At 38.1% G+C, this 27,980-nt stretch overlaps 3 protein-coding genes and 1 pseudogene across 3 annotated transcripts; all 4 read right to left on the bottom strand.

Moving 5' to 3' along the window:
• Nucleotides 1-319, bottom strand: part of LOC130215687 (gastrula zinc finger protein XlCGF7.1-like) — a 359,478-nt pseudogene extending 359,159 nt beyond the window's left edge.
• A 3,312-nt stretch (nt 320-3,631) lies between these two features.
• On the bottom strand, nt 3,632-9,454 carry LOC130215672 (oocyte zinc finger protein XlCOF6.1-like). The gene is made up of 3 exons (XM_056447512.1): nt 9,322-9,454; nt 6,944-7,312; nt 3,632-5,857 (listed from the first exon to the last, which is right to left on the bottom strand). Exons 1-3 carry the CDS (start codon nt 9,374-9,376, stop codon nt 5,163-5,165), a joined length of 1,119 nt encoding a protein of 372 aa, XP_056303487.1. The 5' UTR covers nt 9,377-9,454; the 3' UTR covers nt 3,632-5,162.
• A 2,876-nt stretch (nt 9,455-12,330) lies between these two features.
• LOC130216548 (zinc finger protein 501-like) lies at nt 12,331-16,537 on the bottom strand. The gene is made up of 3 exons (XM_056448443.1): nt 16,528-16,537; nt 15,666-16,028; nt 12,331-13,877 (listed from the first exon to the last, which is right to left on the bottom strand). Exons 1-3 carry the CDS (start codon nt 16,535-16,537, stop codon nt 13,276-13,278), a joined length of 975 nt encoding a protein of 324 aa, XP_056304418.1. The 3' UTR covers nt 12,331-13,275.
• Nucleotides 16,538-20,814: 4,277 nt separating this feature from the next.
• LOC130215621 (oocyte zinc finger protein XlCOF26-like) lies at nt 20,815-25,576 on the bottom strand. Its single transcript, XM_056447469.1, has 2 exons — nt 24,831-25,576; nt 20,815-22,519 (listed from the first exon to the last, which is right to left on the bottom strand). The coding sequence occupies exons 1-2, from the start codon at nt 24,883-24,885 to the stop codon at nt 21,522-21,524; spliced, it is 1,053 nt and encodes a 350-aa protein (XP_056303444.1). The 5' UTR covers nt 24,886-25,576; the 3' UTR covers nt 20,815-21,521.
• Nucleotides 25,577-27,980: the final 2,404 nt, after the last annotated feature.

Below are 27,980 nucleotides of genomic sequence, written 5' to 3'. Positions count from 1 at the left end.
CACAAAGAAATCAGCTGTAGATTTGCAACATTTCTCAAATATTTACAAACGATATGGATTATTAGATTATCAGGCATATTTGCGGGAGTGAATCCCTCCGTGGTGAGTGACAATTACTATGATATTGGTGCTAAATGTTTTGTTTATGATTTGGATGTGCACATTTCACCTTTGGTTTCCCCTTTGTGGAACAAGAAAACACACACACTCTCGTTTCCATTTGGTGTGTTCACGTGTAGCTTTTTGGTCCAGACTTGAGTTGACAACACACCTGATTTTTCATCTGCGCTAGTTGTTTGGTGTCAGCTAGGTGTGTCCTGACCCTAAAATACAAATTTATTTCAAAAGTTCAGAAAAATGGAAACAAGCAATAAAGGAGAATCATAACTAGAAGCTCTAACATATACTTTTATTAATCAATAATGATATAACAAGTAGTAAAACAATTTGGTTGACAAAGAATTTCAATAAAACTTAACATTTGGAGGTAATCTAAGAGATAAACTTTCTATTACTGATCCATCAATTCACCAATACCAATGCTCTAAGTTTGTCGCATATCTATGTGTTACATCCAGAAACCAGTGAACCATAAAAACCATTAAAGAAAAGCGCACTACAAAAAATTAATTTAATGTTTTCTGCATCAAACTACATATATATCTGCCACAATATTCCTGTTTTTCCTCTCACAGATCATACATTGCAATATTACTAACACAAACATGTACAAAACCAAACACTTCACTCATATTGTCCTCTCAGAGCTCCTCTCTGCCTGCTGTATTGTTTTGGTCAGCAGACACACAGATAGAGGTGAACTCAATGCAGAAACTAGTCGCAGATTGTCGCTTTAATAAACTGTAAAGTGTGTTTTATTGTTGTGTAAACACGAGAAAAAGCGTCAACGACTCACCTCAGCTCTGAAGACTCGACGCTGAATGAACGCGTCAGCGATGACGTCATCACGGCGAGGCGGGAGCAACAGCGAATCCACTAAAACGCGACGAACAATGAACACAAAAAGACATCTTAATTTAATGATGTGTGAGGTGAATTATTGTTTATAGGACTCTTAAAAAGTTTAAACTTTTCGTCTAAATGTAAAATAAATGTTTAATAAAAGTCATTACTGCTGAAAAAAAATGGTTTTAGAGGGGTTTTGGCCATTTCCATGCTGGTTTCCAGCTGTTTCCAGCCTGGGCTTAGCTGGTCAGGTTGGGAGATGACAGCTTAAACCCGCTTGACCAGCATAACCAGGCTGGGAGCCAAGCCAAAACGAGCTATGTCCAGCTTAAACCAGGCTGGTCAAGATGGTCATTTTCCAGTCTGACCAGCTAAGACCAGGCTGGAAATGTCTGGAAACCAGCCTAAAAATGTCGAAAACCCCTCTAAAACCAGCCAAGCTGTTTTTTTTTCCAGCAGGGATTGTTCGTATAACATAAATGTATCCAGTTGGTATCTAGCTTTAAAAATAAAGAACAAGTTTAAATAAATGTTAGATGGAGAGATGCTTGTGTAGGTGGTTTGCTGCTGCCCAATGTATTACAGGAAACTCTACAATTCTCCAATAGTAGCTGGATGCAGCCTTGCAAATGTAAGCTTAAGTGTAAAGTAACACATTACAATCACTCAAATTACTATATTGAGTAGTTTTCTCAGAAATCGTAATTTACTAAGCAGTTTTAAAAAATGTGTATTTTACTATCCTTTGAGTACATTTTAGGGCCGTATCAGTAGTTTTACTCCACTGTTTTCCCTCAAATTGCAGTCATTACTTTATAGTTTCTTGTCTTTAGCGATTTACTGAGAAGAAAAATCAGTCCTGCGATTCCCGTTCAATCAGATTGCACATTATAAGTAAATCGCATTATACTGAACAACCTCAAGACATGGGTGCTATATAAATGCAGCAAACCATTTGGAAGCATTGAAAGTGTCCATGATGATGTCCAAAATCTTTACACACACTGATCGAGAGACTGTTTAGATGAATGTCACTGATGAGAAAATGACAAATGTTTACTGTATGATGACTGAAATCACCAAATGATCTTGAACAATAACGAAATGTACTACAGAATGTTACGTTTGCACACACATGCAGAAATTGCTTATAAACGCATCCACCTTTCACATCATAATTCTCACTACTCTTGAATACTTTTAAAGTCATACTTTAATACTCATACTTTAAATACATGTTTATATTTAGAACTGATACTTTTACTTACACTACATTTTTGGGAAAGTAATGGTACTGAGATTACGTATCTCAGATTTGCAATGTCAGACGCACTGCACTTAATGGAGCTAGTGATGTCACAGTGAGGGGCGTGGTTAGGTGTAAGCCAGGTAAGAAAGAGTAACACAAAAATAAATCTAAAGAAACATAACATTACTTACCATAATAAGTAACTAAGTAACGCAACTACTTACTTTTTTGGGTGTGTAACTCAATATTGTAATGCATTACTTTCAAAAGTAACTTTTCCTATCACTGCGACTAATACTGTTATAGTTCGGTACTGTTCGGTACACTTTTATGCCCGATTCCACTGTCAAAAAGTACCAAAAAGCAAACCGTACTGTACCACTTTTTGGATACCTTTCGCAAAGGATACCTAGCACGACAAAAGGGTATCAAAAGTTGGAGCAAGACGCCAAGCCGAACGCTATTGCTTTACAGAGAAACGTCACTCGTACATACACAAGCAGGAGAATGAAAACAAAGAAAGCTCCGTTTTTAAATACACAGCCGAGACATTACTCCGTAATAATATACATACAAGCCATGATCGACCCATGCTCAAACAAACCTTGTTGTCATCTTGATGAACAGCCACAAAGCCAAGAAGAACAAAATTTGCCATGTCCTGTTTTTGTTTTACGAGGCCGTCTAAAAGTGCGAGTGGTTTCACTTTCTTCAGAAGCTCGCCACACACATATTTGAAATAGCGAACGTCTTGAGCTGATGATAATAACGTCCGCGTGATTATTGAAGTGCTTCTGACATCAGATCCTTTCAGAAACAGAAAAACGTGAGAGTGAACAAAAAAAGAATGATGGAATTCCTCTCTAACAGAGGTTACAAGTGCTGGTGAAGATAAAAGATGCAGATGAGAGGTTTACACTGACCGGGGGCTATATTTCATGTTGTTTTTGAACCTAAATAAGGACTAAATGTCTGCGGCAGGGGCGTCGCTAGACCCAATTTACTAGGGCACGTATATAATAACAAGAATACTTTAATTTATAATAAATATTTATTTAAAAAAAAAAATTATAATAATAATATTGTGAAGGGGGTGCGTGCCCCAGTAGAGCTTTATGTCTAGCAACGCCCCTGGTCTGCGGTGTGTAGTTTTTCTGTAATTGGTAACATATCGGAGACTGTAAGGGTCTGTATGTGTTCAGAAATGTTGCATTTATTTATTTATTTTATATAACTGCAGACGTTTCAATAGGCCATTTCGCACTGTCATTGATCTGCAGATATAATAAAATCACGTTCATAGAAAGGTTAGTAATGAACATTTATACAGAATTACTTATGTGTATAAAGCATCTGCTTTGTGAGAAGTGCTTCTCATATATGTGAACGACCCGTATAGATATACTTTAAGCAAGATTTCCACGAGCGAGAATGACGTTAACTGAAACTTTCTGTCGTACACCATGCCCACCAAAAGAGTACCCTTGGTTATGGATTGCAAATCATAGCAACCAAATCATCTGTTGATCTCAAGCGCCACCAGCTGGACATTTATTGAAGAGAGCCTGCGATTTATAAAATGGATAAAAACATTTTGGTTGACACGCTTTTATTGAATATATTAGACACATTAATAGTTGCTGCACATGTAATTACTTTGCATAATCTCCACCTATTAATTACAGCTTACTCTGGTTGAGAGTTAACTCTATTTACAAATGACTGAAATTAAAGTGATAGTTCACCCCAAAATTAATATTCTAATAGCCTTTACTCTTCCTCTAGTGCAGGGGTGTCCAAACTCGTTCCTGGAGGGCCGGTGTCCTGCAGATTTTGAGTTTGACAGAATGCAAACAAAGGCTAAGGAGTAGCATTACATAACAAAAATCAGGGAAAGAAAAATCAAAGGGCTCGCAGGTTCACTATCTGACTTCTAAAGGGAGTGGTAGAAATCTTGGATACCTACCCAAGCCAGGGTCTCATAACAAGAAGCTTAAGGTTCTTCATGGTGAGAGGTGCACCACTTAGTGAATGAAGTCCAGTTCAGGGCATAGTCATGACTCGCCTTGCTGAAGGGGCTTTAGCCTAAGGCAGGGGTGCCCAAACTCGGTCCTGGAGGGCCGGTGTCCCGCACATTTTAGCTCCAAGTTGCCTCAAAACTTCTGCACAAATGTTTCTAGAAAGCCTAGTAAGAGCTTGATTAGCTAGCCCAGGTGTGTCTGATTGGGGTTGGAACTAAACTTTGCAGGACACCGGCCCTACAGGACTGAGTTTGGACACCTCTGCTCTTGTGGTTCCAAACCATTATGACTTTATTTCTTCTGCTGAACACAAAGCAAGTTATTTTGAAGAAAGATGAAAACCTGTAACCCCTGACTTCCATAGTATTAGTTTTTCCTACTATTGAAGTCAATGGTTAGAGGTTTTCAGCTTTCTTTAACATATCTGTTTGTGTTTAGCAGATGAAAGACCCGTCTAAACACCCACCGGTGACCTACTCACACCCGCAGTTTCTCCACGATGGACATCCAGCGTTCTCCAGCGTCTAGACTGCAGCTTTGCAACAAGAAGTTTGGTCAGAGGAGAAATAATTGTGCCCAACTGAGCCTGATTTCTCTCAAGGATTTGTTTTTCCTTCACTTTCGTCAATTGGTGAAGTTTGTTCTTCGCCACTGGCTTGATTGGTTTGGGACTTGTGGAGCTGCTCATCGATGGATTTGCCTTTCAGTGTTTGGACTTTCAGCAGTGAAAATAAACCACACTGAACTAAGATGTATTGAATAAAGGTTTGAACCCCTTAAGAGTGAGTAAATAGTCAAAATTTTCATGTTTGAGGGACCTATACCATAAAGATGCACACATTTAACAGTGAAATCTGATGTAGAGTCTTTACTAACAAAGGAAATAAATGTGGAATTGAAGATGATCCTTCAGCCTCCAGAAATGTTCAGCATAATTGATCAAATGTGTTTGTTTTCTCTCCAGTGTGGCTCTTCATGTGTTTGTAAATGTGTAATATTCGAGTGAAGCTCTTCCCACACTCAGTACACGTGTAGGGCTTCTCTGCAGTGTGGATCATCTCATGTATTTTCAGATCACCTGACCGAGCGAATCTCTTGTTGCAGTGTGAACACACGTACGGTTTCTCTCCAGTGTGAGTCTTCATGTGACGCTTTAGTTCTGCAGCTCTAATAAAAGTCTTCTCACACATGAAGCACACAAACTCTCTCACGCCAGTGTGGATGTTCTGATGTGATTTTAGATGGGTTTGTCGTGTAAAACTCTTTCCACACTCAGAGCATGAATACGGCTTCTCCTTTGTATGAACTCTGAGATGGATCGTCAGCTCTGAAGGTCTAAAAAAAGTTTTGCCGCACTGATCACATCTGTGTGTTTTCTCTCCAGTGTGGATCAGCATGTGTCGAAGAAGGTTTGACGATTGTGTGAAACTCGTCCCACACTGAGGACACGTGCACGGTTTCTCTCCGGTGTGGATCCTCTGGTGTTTTCGTAAATGCGACTGCTGTATAAAACTCTTTCCACACCAAGAGCATGAGTGTATTTTCTCATTTGTATGAGCACTAAGGTGGTCCTTCATGTCTTCACTCAGTTCTTCACTCTCCTCCTCCTTCACAATCAGATCTGAAAATAAAATAAAGAAGCAGAGTTACAGTTTAAGAAAGAGATGTTAAATAGGCACGCGACTCTTTATTAGGCATGAACATCTTTAAAGGATTAGCTCTGCTGTAGGCTGTGTGTTACATGTCCAAAACTTCACACATTAAACATTAAGCCTGTGCAGTTTACACTCCTCTTATTGAGTCGAAATAGTAACAATTAAAAAGCATTTACACAATATTTTGGAGTCACTGTCGTTCCCAGGTGTTCATACAAGTCTTAACTGTAAAGCTTGGCTCACATTGTGCAATTTTTAATATTCATATATGACTGTAGCATGTCAGACAGCACAAACATTTTACCCATGTCAATGAAGACGTGCCAAACATGGACACTTAAGAAAACTCATCTGGTATTTAACATCATATATCTGTGACACATTCAGTGACTCACATTCCTCACAGTAACCATAAATAATCTGTAGAAGTCATGTCTCAATAATGAAACAAGAAAAAAATATATATAACAAAATATTGAACAAACTGAAACTAAATCCAGATATTCTGAACAAACTGAGACTAAATCCAATAATACTGAACAAACTGAAACTAAATCCAGAAATACTGAACAAACTGAAACTAAATCCAGATATTCTGAACAAACTGAGACTAAATCCAGAAAAACTGAACAAACTGAGACTAAATCCAATAATACTGAACAAACTGAAACTAAATGCAGAAATACTGAACAAACTGAGACTAAATCCAGAAAAACTGAACAAACTGAGACTAAATCCAATAATACTGAACAAACTGAAACTAAATGCAGAAATACTGAACAAACTGAGACTAAATCCAGTGACACTGAACAAACTGAGACTAAATCCAATAATACTGAACAAACTGAAACTAAATCCAGAAATAGTGAACGAACAGAAACTAAATCAAGAAATATTGAACTATCTGCAACAATTACTTTGATTTTGTTCTGGTTGTGAAAAAGTTGCTGGGTAGAGTTTTTTCATGGGATTTTATTTACATTGATATGCTACACTGAACATCTATAAACGTCCCTTTAATGGAGCCCTGGAAGTTTGTATGATTTACTTACTGTGAAGCTTGATTGCATGTTTTCGTAGAGAACACAAATGTTTGAAACTCTTCCCACAAGCAGTGCAGTGAAAGGATTTCTCTCTACTGTGAGTCCTCTGGTGCTGTTTCAGTTGTCCAGAATGAATGAAGCTCTTCTCGCAGTGTGAACACTTGTAACGTTTCTCTCCAGTGTGGATCTTCATGTGGACGTTGAGAGTGTATTTGTGCTTGAAACTCTTTCCACACTGAGCGCAGACGAAACCTTTCACTGCTGTTCTTTCCACTAAGATACTGTGTTCTGCATTTGTGGGAGTTTCAGTTTCACTTTTGACATGATGTTTCTCCTCATCTTCACTCAGGTCTTCACTCTCCTCCTTCACAATCACATCTGAAATATAAGCAAGTAACATTTTTTTATAATCACCTCTATTGACAGGACAGTGGAGATTAACAGACAGGAAAGTATGGGGAGCAGAGAGAAGGAAAGGAGAAAAGACCTAGAGCCGGGAAACGAACTCGGGTTGCCGCGAGCACCTGGGTGCTATATGTCGACGCACTAACCACTAGGCTATTGGCGCCGACAGCAAGTAAACATGTTACAAGATAAACATGTGCCTTTTATCATTTTAATATTACTTTATTAACCTGTATTACTGAACTAAATATACAATAAAATGCTGTGCCTTCTGCACATTTAATTATACACACTGAATTATGAGGTAGAAGACAAAAGTTTTGTAAAGATCAGGGGCATTGCTAGACCCCAGCACATGCGCCAGTAAAAAAAAATCAGCTGTGCCCCAGTAAAAGCTTTCAGGTATGATTTAGTTTATGCAAGTCTATTAATGTAGAGTGGTAATAAAGATGAATAAATACAGATGTTAGGGGCCATTCACATTAGGCATCTAAAGAGTTATGGGTGTGTTTTGAGCATAACGTGCATTAAACCAATCAGAATCGACCGTTCCCTTTAAGAGTCAGTTGCGTCATATCATGGTGCATTTGCTATTTACATGCTGGACTTTGTAAGTGTAAAAACTGAACGCTTCACTAGCGAGAAAACAGTTAAACAGAGCATCTGCAGCGCGAGGATAAAGAATGAGCCTCCTCCATTCAGCATCTTTACTTTACTTTTACTCTTTACTCCTTTACTTTGTTGGAGTAAGGAAAAGGTGAAAAATCACTCCACTGAACACATCCGTTAGTCTACACATTTAATTTCGTTTGTTAAGCGCAAAGACTACTTTCAAAACTATTTCTAAATTCAGTTCTAAACTCCAGCAAAGGAATAAATGAACAATAATATCTAAGTGTGGTCAAAACACTGAGTTATTTCCAAACACACGTCCTGTTATTATGCCCCATATGGTGATGCAGACGTCTCCAAAACCCCACAGGTGAACAAATCTAAACTTGTTTTTATTAAAACAGATATAAATCTGCAGATAATAAATAATACTGATAATAATAATAACATTAAACAGATGCAGATTGTTTGATAAAACTGAGAAAAGCCACGGAGATCAAGTGGTTTTTATATTTATCTAGTAAATAATCATTTTTGTAACATTTTAATCCTTTCATTGTTTTCATCTGTAAAAATATTTGCGTGTTGCTGTACATCCTGTGTGCTGTACAGCAATGTGTGCGCATTTAGACCTGCATAGGCACATAACTAACGCGCTCTGCGCTAGACTTTAGAGCAGCTTATAGTCAGTCTATCTGAGTTCCTGCCTTAACACATCTCCTTTATAGACCAGCTAACCAATAAGTCCACAAAGTGGTGCAATTGAGTTTGCTATTTAAACAACGTGGAGCAAAACGTGAAAATTACAGTTGCGCTGGTCTGAAAATAGCAACAAATCATGCCAAACACGTCTTGCGGGTGTATGATAGGGCCCCTAAAGTTTAAATGATGATGATGATCTTATTTTGACGAAGCATGGCTATGAAGCAGAAAGGAGGGATGGTGAGTCAGGGAGGTAAGACTTAACATTAATTCATCGGGTTGAAGACAACAGATTATTCTATAAAACATACTTTTTTGTATTATACAGAATTGTCATAATTAATATTCATGCAAAAGATTTCTTAAGTGACCTTAGCATATCACTACAGTTCTGTCTTTACATTGAGTTACAATTAGGACTGGTTTCTGTTATTTATTTAGAATAATAATTGTATAATAATACTTTATTTATAATATTATTATATTTATTAAAAGTGAATAAAATATATTAATATTTGTAATAAATATTTAAAATAAATTGGGGGGGTGGAGAGATTTAAGGGGGCCGTGCCCCAGTAGAGCTTCATGTCTAGCAACGCCCCTGGTAAAGATTAACAACCTCACTGTTGTTCAGCCTCATTATTGAAGAGTAATGAATAAACACAAACCTATTAGTTCTTCAGTCTCTTCCTGTTTAATTCTGCAGGGTTCTGGATCACTCATCTTCTCACTGTCCTTCAATAAACTCTGTCTTTGTCTTTCACTGATGGCGGCAGAGCTTCAGGAGAATAAACAGAGAAATCTGATTAATTTACACTGATTGATGAAATAAGATCACATTATAATGATATATCTTGTAGGTGATTATTTAATTTGCTCATATCAGCTGTCACCAATAAAATTAGCTTATAGTGGAAATTTCTGGATTTGAAGACATCAGTATAGTGAATGTGAGAATAAAACAGGAACTATTGACATGAAATAAAGAAGATTTCAGCAGCTCTGATAATACTGACGAGCCTCAGACTGTAAACAATTAAAACCCCATTCAGGAAGTGCAGATCAGCTATTATACTGAGGGTTTGCACAATACTGCATTCATATCAACATCTAGTTTAAATACCAAGCATTTATTACAAATAAAAACACCACAAGCTATTAATTTATTGTTTTCAGCATCAAACTTCATATATCTGCCCCCTTAGATTGCCATTATCCCCTTCACAGATCATACTTGGCGATATTACGGAAACAAACGTTGATAAACTCGTAACAGATAAACCCAAACACAGCTCATATCTTCCTCTCAGAGCTCCTCTCTGCCTGCTGTATTGTTTTGGTCAGCAGACACACAGATAGAGGTGAACTCAATGCAGGAACTAGTCGCAGATTGTCGCTTTAATAAACTGTAAAGTGTGTTTTATTGTTGTGTAAACACGAGAAAAAGCGTCAACGACTCACCTCAGCTCAGCTCAGCTCTGGACGCTTCATCTCGTTGTTTTGCGGCGGCAGGCAAACCAACAAAAAGCCGCACTACCGCCACCTACCGGACTGGAGCATGAAGCACTAAAGGCTGTGTTAGAAATGCCATGCTATCATACTACTCTTACTACCTCTGCAGTGTTCAGTGTTTATGTTGTGCTTAGTATGCAAATGTTCTATATGCATACAATACTATATTATCCAGAATCTGCTAAATATAACTTAAACCAGACACTGTGGCTCAGTGGTTAGTAGAAGGTCGCTGGTTTAAGTATTGGCTTAGCATGTCTGGTGCTCCAGTTTCCTCCACAGTCCAAACTCATGCGCTATAGGGGAATTGATGAACTAAAGTGGCCATAGTGTATGAGTGTGTGTGTGAATGGCTGTGTAGGGGTGTTTGGCAGTACTGGGTTGCAACTGGAAGGGCATCCGCTGCGTAAAATATATGCTGGATAAGTTGGCGGTTCATTCCACTGTGGTGACCTCTGATGAACAAAAGGACTAAGCTGAAGGAGAATGAATAAATGAATGTCTGAAATTCCCTGATTACCTACTACTGTTGCTGTAATCTGACATACACATCTGAGGATTAAGAATATTGGTGAAGTTTATTGTAAAGCACTAGAATTCACTATAATCTTCTGTTTTCAGCTGCTTTGACACAATCTACATTGTAAAAGCGCTTTACAAATAAAGATGAATTTAAATGAATTGAATAGATTTTTAGTAGCGTGTCTCATCACAAATAGCGTACAGCTCCTTCCATTACTTACGTCTAAGCGACATGTTAAAGTGAAAGTATATTTAAGTTTGTAATTAAGGTCAAATACATTAGATAAGCATATCAACAACCAAATCCACCATGTGTGTGGATCACTCCAATATCATTAAGTTAAACAGATTAACAATGTTGTACTTTATAATTCATTGTATGAGCTCATAAATAGCTTTAAACACTAGTGAAACACATTAATTTACATATAATCAGTTATTTGTACATTACATCATACAGTTAAAAGCGTTATAATTATTAAAAATACATTTATTTTGTGTTGAGACATGTATTTATAATGTAACAATTTGAGTATCTGTGCATCAATATTCAGTATACGCATGTCATTTGACAACCTTATAGCGCACAACCCTTTGAAAAATGTTCAACACAGGCTCATTCTGAAAACGGAGCCCTGTATATGTTTCTGGAGATCGCGAATTATGTAGGCAGAAGTACGAAAGGCTGCATTTCGTCTTTAAAACAAACTCTAGGGGGCGGTATGATGCCTTTTCTTTTCATGCTTACCAGCTGACCGCTAACCTCAGTGTAAACGGCTTTCCCGCTGTTACCAGTTTGCCCAGTAGCTCACCATGTACGTCGGCGGACTTGAGACACAGAGCAGAGTTGACCACGATGAGGAGGTTTGATTCCGGTGAAAAACGGTTCCAGAAAGCAGGGAAGACAAAAACTGAATCCTTAAAGTAAAATAAACAAGTAAATAACAGGGTGAGAATGTGGTAAAATCTGAAAAGGCGGTAGAAATCAGACAGCCGCGAGGGCTTTTCTTTTTCTGGATTACTATTTAAAACTGTCGGTTGGGTTTAGGGAAGTGGGTGGGCACTGGTCAATTGGTGCTCTGGAAAACACTGTTGGTTGGGTTTAGGGAAGAAGGTGAGTGGGTCAGTCGATTGGTCAGTCAGTAAGTGGACAGTGGCCTCTGGTGGATTTACGTGAGAACAGCATATACGAATGGCACTCGCGAGAGAAATTTGAGATATGAAAAAGCGTACACAGCGGCCTCTAGTGGATTCGTCATAACAAAAACTGCTTAAAAAAAACGTAGCTCCTAGGCGTATTTGGCACTCTCCAGAAATGTATACAGCGGTACGTTTTCAAAACGAGCCTGGGTTGAAAATGTTTGCATAGTGCAGTGTTTCTCAACCATGTTCCTGGAGGACCACCAGCTCTGCACATTTTCCATGTCTCCTTAATCAATCACACCTGATTCAGATCATCAGCTCATTAGCAGGGACTGAAAGACCTGAAATGGGTGTGAAGACATCCAAAACATGCAGTGACGGTGGTCCTCCAGAAACGTGGTTGAGAAACACTGGCATAGTGTGCAATGCCTTACACACTTTTCTTAAAAATCTAGCAGCCAGTACTGTAGTACTCTAGTAGTGTACTCTATACAAGGCAGTAAGCCAGTGTGCCATTTCGAACACTACCAAAGACGCTCAGAAGACTCGATACTGAATCAGAATCAGTTTTATTGCCAGGTTTGTTCAAACATTTGAAGAAAACACAGATCATAAAGGAATAAAAAAATAAAAGTATATAATTTAGCAAATGTATGTAAAGTGCATCACAATATACATTCATTTATTCATTCTCCTTCAGCTTAGTCCCTTTATTTATCAGGGGTCGCCACAGCAGAATGAACCGCCAACTATTCCAGCATATGTTTTACACAGCGGATGCCCTTCTAGCTGCAACCCAGTACTGGGAAACACCCATACACACTCATTCACACACACTACGGCCAATTTAGTTCATCAATTCCCCTATAGCACATGTGTTTGGACTGTGAGGAAAACCGGAGCACCTGGAGGAAACCCACGCCAACACGGGGAGAACATGCAAACTCCACACAGAAATGCCAAATGGCCAAGCCAGGACTCAAACCAGTGACCTTCTTTCTGTTAGGTGACAGTGCTAACCACTGAGCCACCGTCATTTTTAGGCATAAAGCGTTTTTTGGCATTTCCCAAACACCCTGGAGTCAAACCACTGGATATTCCACTGCACTGCTGGACATGTACTTACACAGGTGGGGATTGTGCTAATTGTGATCGCGTGCGCACATGTTGTCCCATTACCAAACGACTGGAATTCGTTAACATAAACGCGTTTAACTGTGAAATCTGATTTTGAGAATACAGAGGAGAGTGTTTAGCAAGGTGAATTGTGTTGATGTATAAAACTCTTTTCTAACAAAGGCGTCTCCTTTGTATGAACTCTAAGATGTCTCTTCAACTCGTAAGGCCTCAAAAACGTTTTCCCGCATTGATCACACTTGTGTGTTTCGAGTGTGGATCAGCACGTGTTCATTAAGATGTGCTAATTGTGTGAAACTCTTCCCACACTAATAACATGTGAACGGCTTCTCTCCAGTGTGGATCATCTCATGTCTTTTCAGACCTCCTAATTGACCGAATCTCTTGTTGCAGTGTGAACAGACGTACGGTTTCTCTCCGGTGTGGATCCTCATGTGACGCTTTAATTCTGCAGCTCTAATAAAAGTCTTCTCACACATGAAGCACAAAAACTCTCTCACACCAGTGTGGATGTTCTGATGTGATTTTAGATGAGTCTGTTGTGTAAAACTCTTTCCACACTCAGAGCATGAATACGGCTTCTCCTTTGTATGAACTCTGAGATGGATCGTCAGCTCTGAAGGTCTAAAAAAAGTTTTGCCGCACTGATCACATCTGTGTGTTTTCTCTCCAGTGTGGATCAGCATGTGTCGAAGAAGGTTTGACGATTGTGTGAAACTCGTCCCACACTGAGGACACGTGCACGGTTTCTCTCCGGTGTGGATCCTCTGATGTTTTCGTAAATGCGACTGCTGTATAAAACTCTTTCCACACCAAGAGCATGAGTGTATTTTCTCCTTTGCATGAACACTAAGGTGGTCTTTCATGTCTTCACTCAGTTTTTCAGTCTCCTCCTCCTTCACAATCAGATCTGAAAATAAAATAAAGAAGCAGAGTTACAGTTTAAGAAAGAGATGTAGAGTAGGCACGCGACTCTTTATTAGGCATGAACATCTTTAAAGGATTAGCTCTGCTGTAGGCTGTGTGTTACACGTCCAAAACTTCACACATTAAACATTAAGCCTGTGCAGTTACGCTCCTCTTATTGAGTCGAAACCGTAACAATTGAAAGCATTTACACTATTTTGGAGTCACTGTCGTTCCCAGGTGTCCATACAAGTCTTAACTGTAAAGCTCGGCTCACATTGTGCAATTTTTAATATTCATATGTGAATGTAGCATGTCAGAATGCACAAACATTTTAACCATGTCACACTGTAAGATCTCACAATGTCAAACTGAAGGACAACAAAAACCCGCCAAACGTTTACACAAAAGAACACTTATCTGGTGTTTGACGTTCTGTGACACATTCAATAACTCACATTCTAAAATTACTTCTCACAGTAAACATAAACAATCTGTAGTGGTCATTTTGCTCACGGCATGCCTCAATAATGAAACCAAAAGAAAAAAAAAACAGAAATACTAAACAAACTAAAACTAAATCCACACTAAATCAGACAGTCTAAACAGACTAAAACTGAGATTAAATCCACAAATACTGAACAAACTGAAACTAATTCCACAAATGCTGAACAAACTGAGACTAAATCCAGAAATACTGAACACACTGAGACTAAATCCAGAAATACTGAACAAAACCGAAACTAAATCCAGAAATATTGAACTATCTGAAACTAAATATAGAAATACTGAACAAACTGAGACTAAATCCAGTAATACTGAACAAACTGAGACTAAATCCAGAAATACTGAAAAAAACTGAAACTAAATCCAGAAATACTGAAAAAACTGAACCTAAATCCAGAAATACTGAACAAACTGAGACTAAATCCAGTAATACTGAACAAACTGAGACTAAATCCAGTAATACTGAACAAACTGAGACTAAATCCAGAAATACTGAACAAAACTGAAACTAAATCCTGAAATACTGAAAAAAACTGAGACTAAATCCAGAAATACTGAAAAAAACTGAACCTAAATCCAGAAATACTGAACAAACTGAGACTAAATCCAGTAATACTGAACAAACTGAGACTAAATCCAGAAATACTGAAAAAAACTGAAACTAAATCCAGAAATACTGAAAAAACTGAACCTAAATCCAGAAATACTGAACAAACTGAGACTAAATCCAGTAATACTGAACAAACTGAGACTAAATCCAGTAATACTGAACAAACTGAGACTAAATCCAGAAATACTGAACAAAACTGAAACTAAATCCAGAAATACTGAACAAAACTGAAACTAAATCCAGAAATACTGAAAAAAAAACTGAAACTAAATCCAGAAATATTGAACAAACTGAGACTAAATCCAGAAATCCTGAACAAAACTGAAACTAAATCCAGAGATATTAAACTACCTGAAACTAAATACAGAAATACTGAACAAACTGAGACTAAATCCAGAAATTCTGAACAAACTGAAACTAAATACAAAAATACTGAACAAACTGAAACTAAATGCAGAAATACTGAACAAACTGAAACTAAATCCAGCAATACAGAACAAACTGAAACTAAATCCAGAAATAATAAAACTGCGACAATTTTTAAATTTTGTTCTGGTTGTGAAAACGTTGCTGGGTAGAGTTTTTTCATGGTTTGTTATTTACATTGATATGCTACACTGAACATCTATAAACGTCCTTTTAATGGAGGCCTGGAAGTTTGTATGATTTACTTACTGTGAAGCTTGATTGCATGTTTTTGCAGCGAACACAAATGTTTGAAACTCTTCCCACAAGCAGTGCAGTGAAATGGTTTATCTCTACTGTGAGTCCTCTGGTGCCGTTTCAAATGTCCTGAATGAATGAAGCTCTTCTCGCAGTGTGAACACTTGTAGCGTTTCTCTCCAGTGTGGATCTTCATGTGGACGTTGAGAGAGCATTTGTGCTTGAAACTCTTTCCACACTCAGTGCATACTAAACCTTTCACTGCTGTTCTTTCTATTAAGATACTGTGATCTGCATTTGTTTCAGTTTCACTTTTGACATGATGTTTCTCCTCATCTTCACTCAGTTCTTCACTCTCCTCCTTCACAATCACATCTGAAAAATAAGCAAGTCACATTTTAGGAGGCGAGTTTCAATTCACTGAGCACTTCCACTGATAATCGAGTGCATTTTATCATTTTAATATTACTCGATTAACCTGAATTAGTGAACTAAATATACAATAACATGCAAGAATGTATGTCAGTGTTTCCTCCAGGATTTCTTCCAGCTGTGGAAGCAGGACTTTTACACAGATCTTCCAACTACCTATGGCGTTATTTCAATGACAAATGTTGTGAGCGCAGTTTTAGAAGTCGAAATCGCATTCATGTATTACGAGCATGCGAATCTCTTTGCTTACATGCCAATTTCCTCTGTTCATGCACAAAATTTCTTGCACGCTCTCAAATACACGCTGCTCAAACACAGATCTTCTTGTGCGCTCTCAAATAAACGCTGCTGAAGTGCAATTTAGTGCATTTATGTAGCGAGTATGTCTCCAAAATTTATTAGATTTGCCAGGAATATTTATGAATGTCTCCAACAGACCTACAGAGCGGCATTGATGTGTTCTGAAGTTAAGTGAAATGGCTATAAACTCCAGCAAGATAAAGTCATTGTATACAGAACCACAGACCTTTATCTATAAATAAAGTATAATTATGGAAACTCTGTTCATCATAAGTGAAAGCTACGTCGTGTTTGTTGGCCTCACACACTCATTCCCTTTAAGAGTCAGTTGCATCGTGCCATGGTGCATTTGCTATTTACATGGTGGAGTTTGTATATGGAATAACTGAACAATTCACTAGCGAGAAAACAGTTAAACAGAGCATCTGCAGCGCGAGGATAAAGAATGAGCCTCCTCCATTCAGCCTCTTTACTTTCTCTTTACTTTAGTGGAGTAAGGAAACGGTGGATACTCACTCCACTGAACACATCCATTAGTCTACATATTTGATTTCATTTAAGCGCAAAGATTTGCTCAAAACTATTTCTAAATTCAGTTCTAATTTCCAGAACCAATAAAGGAACAATAATAATGAAGTGTGGTCAAAACACTGAGTTATATCCAAACACACGTCCTGTTATTATGCCCCATATGGTGATGCAGACGTCTCCAAAACCCCACAGCTGGACAAATCTAAACTTGTGTTTATTAAAACAAATATAAATCTGCAACTAAAAAATAATACTGATAATAATAATAACATTATACAGATGCAAACGGTTATGATTACACTGAAAAAGCCCCCGAGATCAAGTGGTTTTTATATTTATGTAGAAAATACTAATTTTTGTAACATTTTTATCCTTTAATTGTTTTTATCTGCAAAGTTATTTGTGTATTGCTGTACATCCTGTGTGTATTAAGCAATGTGTAATCGTTTGGACCTTCACAGGTGCATAACTAACGCACTCTGCGCTGGACTTTAGAGCAGCTTTCAGCTGGTCAATAGCGTGGTCTATTTCAGCTCCTCAAAATAGCAACGCTCCAACAATGCGCCTTAACATGCCTCTTTTCTAAACCAGCACACTCATGAGTCCAAAGTGGTGCAAATGAATTTGCCATTTAAACATTGTGGCAAAAAAAACATGAAAATTGCAGTTGCGCTGGTCTAAAAATAGCAACAAATCACTCCAAACACACCTTGCGCCTTATTGCGGGTGTATGATAGGGCCCCTAAAGTTTAAATGATATGATGATCTTATTTTGATGAAGCATGGCTATGAAGCAGAAAGGAGGGATGGTGAGTCAGGGAGGTAAGACTTAATAACATTAATTCATTGGGTCGAAGACAACGAATTATTCTATAAAACTTTTTTTTCTATTTATTCAGAATTGTCATAATTAATATTCATGCAAAAGATTTCTTAAGTGATCTTAGCATATCACTACAGCTCTGTCTTTACATTGAATTACATTTAGGATTAGTTTTGTTATTTGTTTAGAATAGTAATTGTATAATAATACTTTATTTATAATATTATTATATTTATTGACAAATGACTAAAAATATATTTATTTGTAATAAATATTAAAAAGAAATCGGAGGGTGGGGGGGTTAGGAGAGGGGTTCATGTCTAGCAATGCCCCTGGAAATCCTTAACCTCACTGTTGTTCATCCTCATTATTGAAGAGTAATGAATAAACACAAACCTATTAGTTCTTCAGTCTCTTCCTGTTTAATTCTGCAGGGTTCTGGATCACTCATCTTCTCACTGTCCTTCAATAAACTCTGTCTTTGTCTTTCACTGATGGGAGCAGAGCTTCAGGAGAAGAAACAGAGAAATCTGATTCATTTACACTTATTGAGGAAATAAACACATTATGATGCAGAACTGAAGACATCAGTATAATGAATGAGGATAAAATAGGAACTATTGACATGAAATAAAGAGGATTTCAGTAGCTCTGATCATATTGATGAGTGTCAGATTAAATTAAAACCCCATTCAGGAAGTGCAGATCAGCTATTATACTGAGGGTTTGCACGATACTGCATTCATATCAACATCTAGTTTAAATACCAAGCATTTATCCCAAATAAAAAGCACCACAAACTATTAATTTATTGTTTTTTAGCATCAAACTTTATATATCTGCCGCAGTAGGTTCCCATTATCCCCTTCACAGATCATACTTGGCGATATTACGGAAACAAACGTTGATAAACTCGTAACAGATAAACACAAACACAGCTCATATCTTCCTCTCAGAGCTGCTCTCTGGCTGCTGTATTGTTTTGGTCAGCAGACACACAGATAGAGGTGAACTCAATGCAGAAACTAGTCGCAGATTGTCGCTTTAATAAACTGTAAAGTGTGTTTTATTGTTGTGTAAACACGAGAAAAAGCGTCAACGACTCACCTCAGCTCTAAAGACTCTTCATCTCGTTGTTTTGCGGCGGAAGGCAAACCAACAAAAAGCCGCACTACCGCCACCTACCGGACTGGAGCGTAAAGAAGTAAAGGCTGTGTTAGAAATGCCATGCTATCATACTTCTCTTACTACTTCTGCAGTGTTCAGTGTTTATGTTGTGCTTAGTATGCAAATGTTCTATATGCATGCAATACTATATTATCCAGAATCTGTTAAATATAACTCAAATAAGTACACAAGCTCCTACTCATACTCTATTTGACTCATTTTTTTTTACAGTATGTAATATATATATATATATATATATATATATATATATATATATATATATATATATATATATATATATATATATATATATATATATATATATATACACTATGAATAGTACACAAATTGGGCAACAGAGTTGGTTTTCCCTCTTGGTGCGGTTCGTTTGGGCAGGTGTGAATGCAGCAAATCGCACTCGAGTGCGCACCAAAAGCAGACTAAAAAAGTGTACCGAGACCTCCTTGAAGAGGTGGTCTCGGTACACTTTCAAACGAACCGTGAAGCAGTTCATTTGGGGTAAGAACATAATCCAAACTAGAACTGACTCAACATGCAAAAAAACAGCTGGCATAGTCAGATGCGCTGTGCATTATGGGATGTGGAGGAAAAAAATATCTGTTGACAGCGCTTTACCAACAATTTTAAACATTACCTCATGGATCGTTGGCAATATTTGTGGATGGCCAACAGTTTAGGTTGCAGTTTAGCTAAATTAATTCACGCCTCCTCCTGAAGTGACTTGCGATGCACCCTCGCCGTTTGCCATGCAGAAAAACATTGGGGTTTTCTTGCAGCGACGTTTCATTCTTGAAACTGTCTAAAGCAGGGGTGACCAAGCCTGTTCCTGGAGATCGACCTTCCTGCAGATTTCTGTTGCAACCCATATCAAACACACCTGCCTGTAATTATCAAGCGCTGCTCAGGTTCCTAATGAATTGGTTCAGGTGTGTTTGATCAGGGTTGGAGCTGAACTTTGCAGGAAGGTCAATCTCCAGGAACAGAGTTGAGCACCACTGAAATAAAGTGATATATACAAACTATATATAGTATACTATGACCAAGGATACAATCTGCCCGTGCAGTCATCCATTCATAATAAAAAGTCTGCCGGTTTGTTTACTTGCGGGAGTTCTATTAGCATTTTCCCGCACGTAAATTCTGACCAATCGAAATGCAGTTTAGGAACTACGTTCAATAACATCTGTCCAATGAGTGATTTGGATTTTTTCACATGACTGAATTTTGGTTCGTTTCAACAGGTTCGAACCAAAGCAATCAGTGTGGTGTCAACATGCGCTGGTCAATCTGTGCATTTTAAAACACTTTCGGTTGGGTTTAGGGAAGAAGGAGGGTGGTTCAGTCGATCGGTCAGTCAGTCAGTCAGCCAACAGTGGCCTCTGGTGGATTTACGCGAGAACAGCAGGTGTGGACGGCACTAGCGAGAGAAATTAGAGATATCAAAAAAACGTACACAGCGGCCTCTAGTGGATTCGTGATAACTGTAAAAAAAAAAACAGCTCCTGGGCGTAACATAGCTCCTGGGCATATATCCTGGGCGCTCACTGGGTTGAAAATGATTGCATAGTGCAGTGTTTCTCAACCATGTTCCCGGAGGACCACCAGCTCTGCACATTTTCCATGTCTCCTTAATCAATCACACCTGATTCAGATCATCAGCTCATTAGCAGGGACTGAAAGACCTGAAATGGGTGTGACAGACAAAGAAGACATCCAAAACATGCAGTGCCGGTGGTCCTCCAGAAACGTGGTTGAGAAACACTGGCATAGTGTACACTGCCTTACACACTTTTCTTAAAAATGTTGTAGCCATTGTTTACTGTATATACGGCAGTAAGCCAGTGTGCCATTTCGAACACTACCAAAGACGCTCAGAAGACTCGATACTGAATCAGAATCAGTTTTATTGCCAGGTTTATTCACACATTGGAGGAAAACACAGATCATAAAGGAATAAAAAAATAAAAGAGTATAATTTAGCAAATGTATGTAAAGTGCATCACAATATACATTCATTTCTTCATTCTCCTTCAGCTTAGTCCCTTTATTTATCAGGGTTGCCACAGCAGAATGAACCGCCAACTATTCCAGCATATGTTTTACAGCGGATGCCCTTCCAGCTGCAACCCAGTACTGGGAAACACCCATACGCACTCATTTTCACACACACTCATACACTATGGCTAATTTAGTTCATCAATTCCGCTATAGCACATGTGTTTGGACTGTGAGGGAAACCGGAGCACCCGAAGGAAACCCACGCTAACATGGGGAGAACTTGCAAACTCCACACAGAAATGCCAACTGGCCAAGCCAGGACTCAAACCAGTGACCTTCTTGCTGTTAGGTGACAGTGCTAACCACTGAGCCACCGTCATTTTTAGACATAAAGTGTTTTTTTGGCATTTCCCAAACACCCTGGAGTCAAACCACTGGATATTCCACTGCACTGCTGGATATGTACGTTCACAGGTGGGGATTGTGCTAATTGTGATCGAGTGCGCACATGTTGTCCCATTACCAAACGATTGGAATTCGTTAACATAAACATGTTTAACTGTGAAATCTGATTTGGAGAATACAGAGGAGAGTGTTTAGCAAGGTGAATTGTGTTGATGTGTGAAACTCTTTACTAACAAAGGCGTCTCCTTTGTATGAACTCTAAGATGTCTCTTCAACTCGTAAGGCCTCAAAAACGTCTTCCCGCATTGATCACACTTGTGCGTTTTCTCTGCAGTGTGGATCAGCACGTGTTCATTAAGATGTGCTAATTGTGTGAAACTCTTCCCACACTGAATACATGTGAACGGTTTCTCTCCAGTGTGAATCCTCTGGTGTGTTTTCAGGCCTCCTAAATGGCCGAATCTCTTGTTGCAGTGTGAACAGACGTGCGGCTTCTCTCCGGTGTGATTCATCTGGTGCTGTTTCAAGTCTCCAGCTCTAATAAAAGTCTTCCCACACTCAAAGCACACAAGTTCTCGCACTCCAGTGTGGATCTTCTGATGTACTGTTAAATTTGACTGCCGTGTAAAACTCTTTCCACACTCAGAGCACGAATACGGCTTCTCCTTTGTATGAACTCTAAGATGGACGTTCAGATCTGCAGGCCTTGAAAATGCTTTGCTGCACTGATCACATTGGTGTGGTTTCTCTCCAGTGTGGATCTTCGTGTGTTTATAAAGAGATGACGATTGTCTGAAACTCTTCCCGCACTGAGTACATGTGTACGGTTTCTCTCCAGTGTGAATCTTCTCATGTACTTTCAGTGGTTGTAAGAGGCTGAACGTCTTGTCGCAGTGTGAACACTTGTACGGTTTCTCTCCAGTGTGGATCCTTCGGTGTCGTTTCAAGTCTCCAGCTTTAGTAAAAGATTTCTCACACTCAGAGCACACATGCTCTCTCACACCAGCGTGGATCTTCTTGTGTTGTGATAAACCTGACGGCCGTCTGAAACTCTTTCCACACTCAGGGCATGTGAAAGACTTTCCAGCTGTTCCTTCCGTTAAAACACCATGCTCGGTGTTAGCGTAAGTTATTCCTTCACCTTTGACCTGATGTTCCTCCTCATCTTCACTCACCTTCAATATGACATCTGAAAATTAAGTAAATAAGTTACATTTTAAGAAGCTAGTTTACCTTAGAGGATGAATTACCATAGTATCATTTAGGAAATGGTCAATGTTATGACGAGTGTTTCCCAAAACCATAGTTGCTTTATCATATTACATCCTGCCCTCCATCTGAATTTCGCACGTTATCAATAACGTCACAAGAAAAGCAGCGTCGCTTTAAGCCTATTCACTGTGTTTCTTCTGTTCTAAATCTATTGGTTGTTTAGTCACATCAATCAGCGAGTACGCGCTGAGTTACGTTGTGTACGGGAAGGTCAGCTCATTATAGAGGTTGTTCATGTGATATACAATTGTGTATTCACAATATTAATGTTTGTTTCGTTATTAATGTATTTATTTATTTATATACTGTCAAAAGTAATTTATTATCACTACTAATGACTGTGTTTGAAACAAAATAACATCAGCAGTTGAGAAAGCTTGCGCTTTGGGTTACCATGGCGATACTCCTTGTGTTTACTTCAGATGCTACTATGCTGCGCCTGGGGAAAGACACTGTCTCAATGTGATTTTGTTTCTCCTGATAATTCAGGTATGTTTTATAAAAAAGTCAATGTGTTTATTATAATTCATGTAAAAACATGTGAGTACATATTTCCTATGCGTTTTATAGTGAATAGCTTAATTACAGTTGAGTAGTGTGATTCAGATGAAGGTACCGGTAAAATGACAGTTGGTTTGAGTTATGTTTGTTATAACTGACTCCCCAGTAAATAATATGTGTTTTACTCAGTATGTGATAATTGAACAGAAAACGACTTATTTGTATATATTGGTTGTATATTTGCTAATGTATGAAGTTTATGAGACCAGAGAGTAACATTGGGAATTGGTGTTAAGTGTAACTGTTGTTCTGTGAGTTTAGTAGTTTTATGGTAAATGGTTATAAACAGAGGTATTTACAGGGAAAGAAAAAGGAAAAAGATGGTTGAAAAAGAATTTCAAGTGCATTCTGTATCATACTGATAAATATACAGAAGGTACAATATTTATATGTGTTCATGATAAGAGAGTACAGAGTGTATAAGTATTTGAAGAATTCACTGTGGTAAAAAAAAGAGAAAAGCAAAGAGAACAAAACTGAATGTTTGATTAATTGAAACATGATTTGTGAGGATATATTTTCAGTACATGATTTGTAAAAAACAGATGCTACTATGCTGCGCCTGGGGAAAGACACTAATGTCTGAATGTGATTTTGTTTCTCCTGATAATTCAGGCACTTTTAATCTGCCTATGAGTTCCGCTGCCGGGACCCGTAACACTCGCATGCTCATCGCACGGTCGGAAAAGCTGCCGTACTATTCTGAAGCAAGAGCACCAAACAGCGGGAACAGTGACGTGTAAGCTGCATACCTGTCAACCTGTCCCAGGATTCTCCCGTATTTTACGGTTCTATCCTGCTATCATCCAATAAAGGTAGTTTCTCATATTCCTCCCATCTCTTCAATCTTTCTATGAAGGGTGTCAATAAACATTAAAGAGCCGATCCTCCCTATACCAGGGTTTCTGGAGATATCATAATGTCAAATTTAAGACGTTTTAAGACCTTTTTAAGACCATTAAGTATTAAATTTAAGACCTATATCACAATATCAAAAACACGCACACACATAAACAATGCAAAATTAGTGGTAAAAAAAATGTATTCAAATTGAACAGTACTGACGACAGGTTAGATCAGGGGTGTCCAAACTCGGTCCTGGAGGGCCAGTGTCCTGCAGATTTGAGCTCCAACTTGCCTCAACACACCTGCACGGATGTTTCTAGAAAGCCTAGTAAGTGCTTGATTAGCTAGCCCAGGTGTGTCTGATTGGGGTTGGAACTAAACTTTGCAGGACACCGGCCCTCCAGGACCGAGCTTGGACATGCCTGGGTTAGATGAACCATTGAACTACAGAAAAAACAAACAAACATCCTAAGGCTGATTTATACTTTCGCCCGCTGCATCACGCACCTCACAAAATGGACGAGGCTTTTATGGAAGGGCATTTTCAAAAACCCATAATATGGGCTCTTTAAGGAAATTATATTCTGCTTAAGAACAGTTGTTTAAAAGGTTATGCATGTTAAAAGCGAGTGTTATTTCTTTTTTTTTTTTTTTTTAAAGCTGCGATGCTTGATCTGGTTTTCATTTGCTTATTGTGCTCACCTGTACCCTCTTGTGGGCATAGTAGCAATAGAGTATACAGTAGATTATAAAGTGCTTAAAGATGAACAACCTCACTGTTCTACAGTCTCATTATTGAAGAGTAATGAATAAACACAAACCTATTAGTTCTTCAGTCTCTTCCTGTTTAATTCTGCAGGGTTCTGGATCACTCATCTTCTCACTGTCCTTCAATAAACTCTGTCTTTGTCTTTCACTGATGGCGGCAGAGCTTCAGGAGAAGAAACAGAGAAATCTGATTCATTGATGCAATAAATCCCTACAATAGTTATACCATGTAGGTGATACAATATGTGATTACTCAGCTGAAGCTTTTAAAATTAACCTAACGTGGCAAATGTGTAGATCTAAAGACATCAGAATAATGAATGAGGAGAAAATAAAAACTGCTGACATAAACACTCAAAGTTAATCACATTGCACAGTACAACGAGCTGTATTTGACTTCATTCTTCAAGTCAACATATTAACATGTAGGGAAGGTTTAAATGTGTAATTTCAAACATTTAACAAGTATTTCTGATAAAATCAGACATTACTGAGTCCTGACCAAACAGAATTAATCTGTAAGTGTATTCTATTCTAAATAATACTCAAATTAATGCACGTTGTCACCTACATGTTCACTTCATCCAACACTTGTGTTAAATATGACCATTAGACGTCGTTTTGTGTGTGTGTGTGCGCGTGTGTGTGTGTATAATATAAAAGTTCACTATTTTGAGCATCAGCCCAAAAGTCTGCTTTTTAATTAATAATAAATAGTCAATCAAAGCAGAGATCCTCCCAGAGGATTGATGGATGATAATTCACCTTTTAATAGTTCATTTTAATAGTGAAGTTATTGCCCTTCTGCTGATAAAAGCACAGTAAGTCATTAATATTTCATTAATTTCTCCTCTCTGCTATGATTAAAAAAAAACACATTGGCACTTGGCATTATGACCTCTTAAATTGCCGTATTTTTCCTCCCTCAGTCTCTCTTTCACTTTCATTCTGCTTACAGCTGCATGCTTATTTTTTTGGGTCTCCTGAGGTTGCTGGATTGAAAATGTTTGCGACCAGAAGTTGACGAGAGTTATTTAAATTATTTATTACATTTCTCATTTATTGTATTTTATTAACGTCTACCCCCACCCCAATCCTAAACCCAACCATCACGGTAACGTAAAAACAGTTGTTTTACCGAGTATTAGTTATGTTATCTATTAAATTACCCAATAAATTGTATTTTTTAACACCTACTTCCACCCCAACCCTAAACGCAACCGTCACAGTACTGTAAAAATATTAATTATTGTTATACAGTGTCATAAAAAAAATGCTGCTTTATCAATGTGCATATCGCACTTCCGGCCAGCCGCGTATCCAATCTAGACTTTACCATCTCCTGACTGCATTACCCATGATGCACCACAAAACATAAACACACTCAAACAAGTCATTCAGGTTTAGCAATCAGATCAGCATCATTTATACTGTTTTCAGGATGAACAAATTATTATTGTAATTAGGAATAATAACAATGTTTACATTTATTTCAGTAGTTTAAATATCAAATAAGTATACTAATAATCTAATTAGATTGTTAGCAGTAGCACATCTATAAACAGGAAATCATAAAAGCCTTTAGAAAACAAAAAGCACCACAAACTATTAATTACTAAAGTTTTCATGTGCTCCATATAACCCATCCGCCATGGTCGACTCTCATAATGTCCGTTCACTGATCATCCTTTGCGATATTATTAATACAAACTTGGAAAAGTCGTACTCGCCAACGCTGAAAATACTCGAAAAACGGAAATATTTTCCTCACAGAACTACTTGATATAGAAAATAGTCACAGATGGATCCGTCTAAAAACAGACTGTTGCTTAAATAAACCGTACAGTGTGTTTTATTGTTGTGTAAACACAAGAACGACCCACCTCAGCTCTGAAGACTAGACGCTGAATGAACGCGTCAGTGCTGACGTCATCACGGCAAGGCGGGAACAACGGCAGATCATCAAAAACGCGCCAAATTAGAATAATACTGAAAATATTGAAATACTGATAGCCAAAACAATCGCTAAATGTAGACACAAAGCCGTCTTAATGGTGTGTGAAGTGATGTACTGTAACTGAAACCAATAGAATTTAAAGAAGAGATGTTTTAAACTAAGGTTGCACGATATAGTACAAATCTGTATAATGTCTTTTACTGTGATAAATATTGCGATATGAACACAGTTTCATAAGATATTTTGAATTGCACTATTCGATTGTTTTCTAACAGTATTCAGGTACAACAATTGAATAATCATAATGGGAAAACGTTTCTTACGTATTGTCTAGTTTTTAGTCCAAATATCAAACAATTCTTTGAGCAAGTAAAATATTATTTGGCTTTTAGTCAGAAGAAAAAAAAAGCAAAATTATCTGCTTTTGAGGTACGTGAATTAATCTTTTGGCTTTGAAATGTAGATATGTTGAAATGTATTTTTTTTTCATAAATCATATAAATTCAATATAAATACAGTGATTGAATATCTGTAGCTCCTGGTCCACTGTAATTCAGACTCAACATTGCATATCTTTGCGATTGCGGATGCACATATTGCGATATCAATGCTGAAACGATATATTGTGCAGCCCTATTTTAAACCACTTTAATATCGCCAGTTTGTGTATTTTTAAAAGGTATTGTTAAACAGCAGGTATATATATACACACACACACACACATACATACCGGCCACTTTATTAGGTACACCTCTCCAACTGCTCGTTAACACAAATTTCTAATCAGTCAATCACATGGCAGCAACTCAATGCATTTAGGCATGTAGACATGGTCAAGACGATCTGCTGCAGTTCAAACCGAGCACCAGAATGGGGGAGAAAAGTGATTTAAGTGACTTTGAACATGGCATGATTGTTTGTGCCAGACGGGCTGGTCTGGGTATTTCATAAACTGCTGATCTACTGGGATTTTCACGCACAACCATCTCTATGCTTTATTGAGAATGGTCCGAAAAAGAGAAAATATCTAGTGAGCGAAAGTTCTCTGGGCGCAAATGCCTTGTTGATGCCAGAGGTTTCTTGAACATGACAATGAGTTCACTGTACTCAAATGGCCTCCACAGTCACCAGAACTCAATCCAATAGAGCACCTTTGGGATGTGGTGGAACGGGAGATTGGCATCATGGATGTGCAGCCGACAAATCTGCAGCAACTGTGTGATGCTATCATGTCAATATGGACTAA

This window comes from Danio aesculapii, chromosome 22, assembly GCF_903798145.1.
Source record: "Danio aesculapii chromosome 22, fDanAes4.1, whole genome shotgun sequence".
Classification (NCBI taxonomy): Eukaryota; Metazoa; Chordata; class Actinopteri; order Cypriniformes; family Danionidae; genus Danio; species Danio aesculapii.
Note: the sequence above shows the minus strand (reverse complement) of the source record. Positions and strands in the feature narration are given on the sequence as shown.

Coding starts and splice junctions, on each gene's coding strand:
- LOC130215672 (XM_056447512.1), bottom strand. CDS start 9,376: ATGAGTGATCCAGAACCCTGCAGAATTAAACAGGAAGAGACTGAAGAA. Junction 7,313..9,321: donor AGAGACTGAAGAACTAATAG/GTTTGTGTTTAT, acceptor CTTATATTTCAG/ATGTGATTGTGAAGGAGGAG. Junction 5,858..6,943: donor ACATGCAATCAAGCTTCACA/GTAAGTAAATCA, acceptor TTTTATTTTCAG/ATCTGATTGTGAAGGAGGAG.
- LOC130216548 (XM_056448443.1), bottom strand. Junction 13,878..15,665: donor ACATGCAATCAAGCTTCACA/GTAAGTAAATCA, acceptor TTTTATTTTCAG/ATCTGATTGTGAAGGAGGAG.
- LOC130215621 (XM_056447469.1), bottom strand. CDS start 24,885: ATGAGTGATCCAGAACCCTGCAGAATTAAACAGGAAGAGACTGAAGAA. Junction 22,520..24,830: donor AGAGACTGAAGAACTAATAG/GTTTGTGTTTAT, acceptor CTTAATTTTCAG/ATGTCATATTGAAGGTGAGT.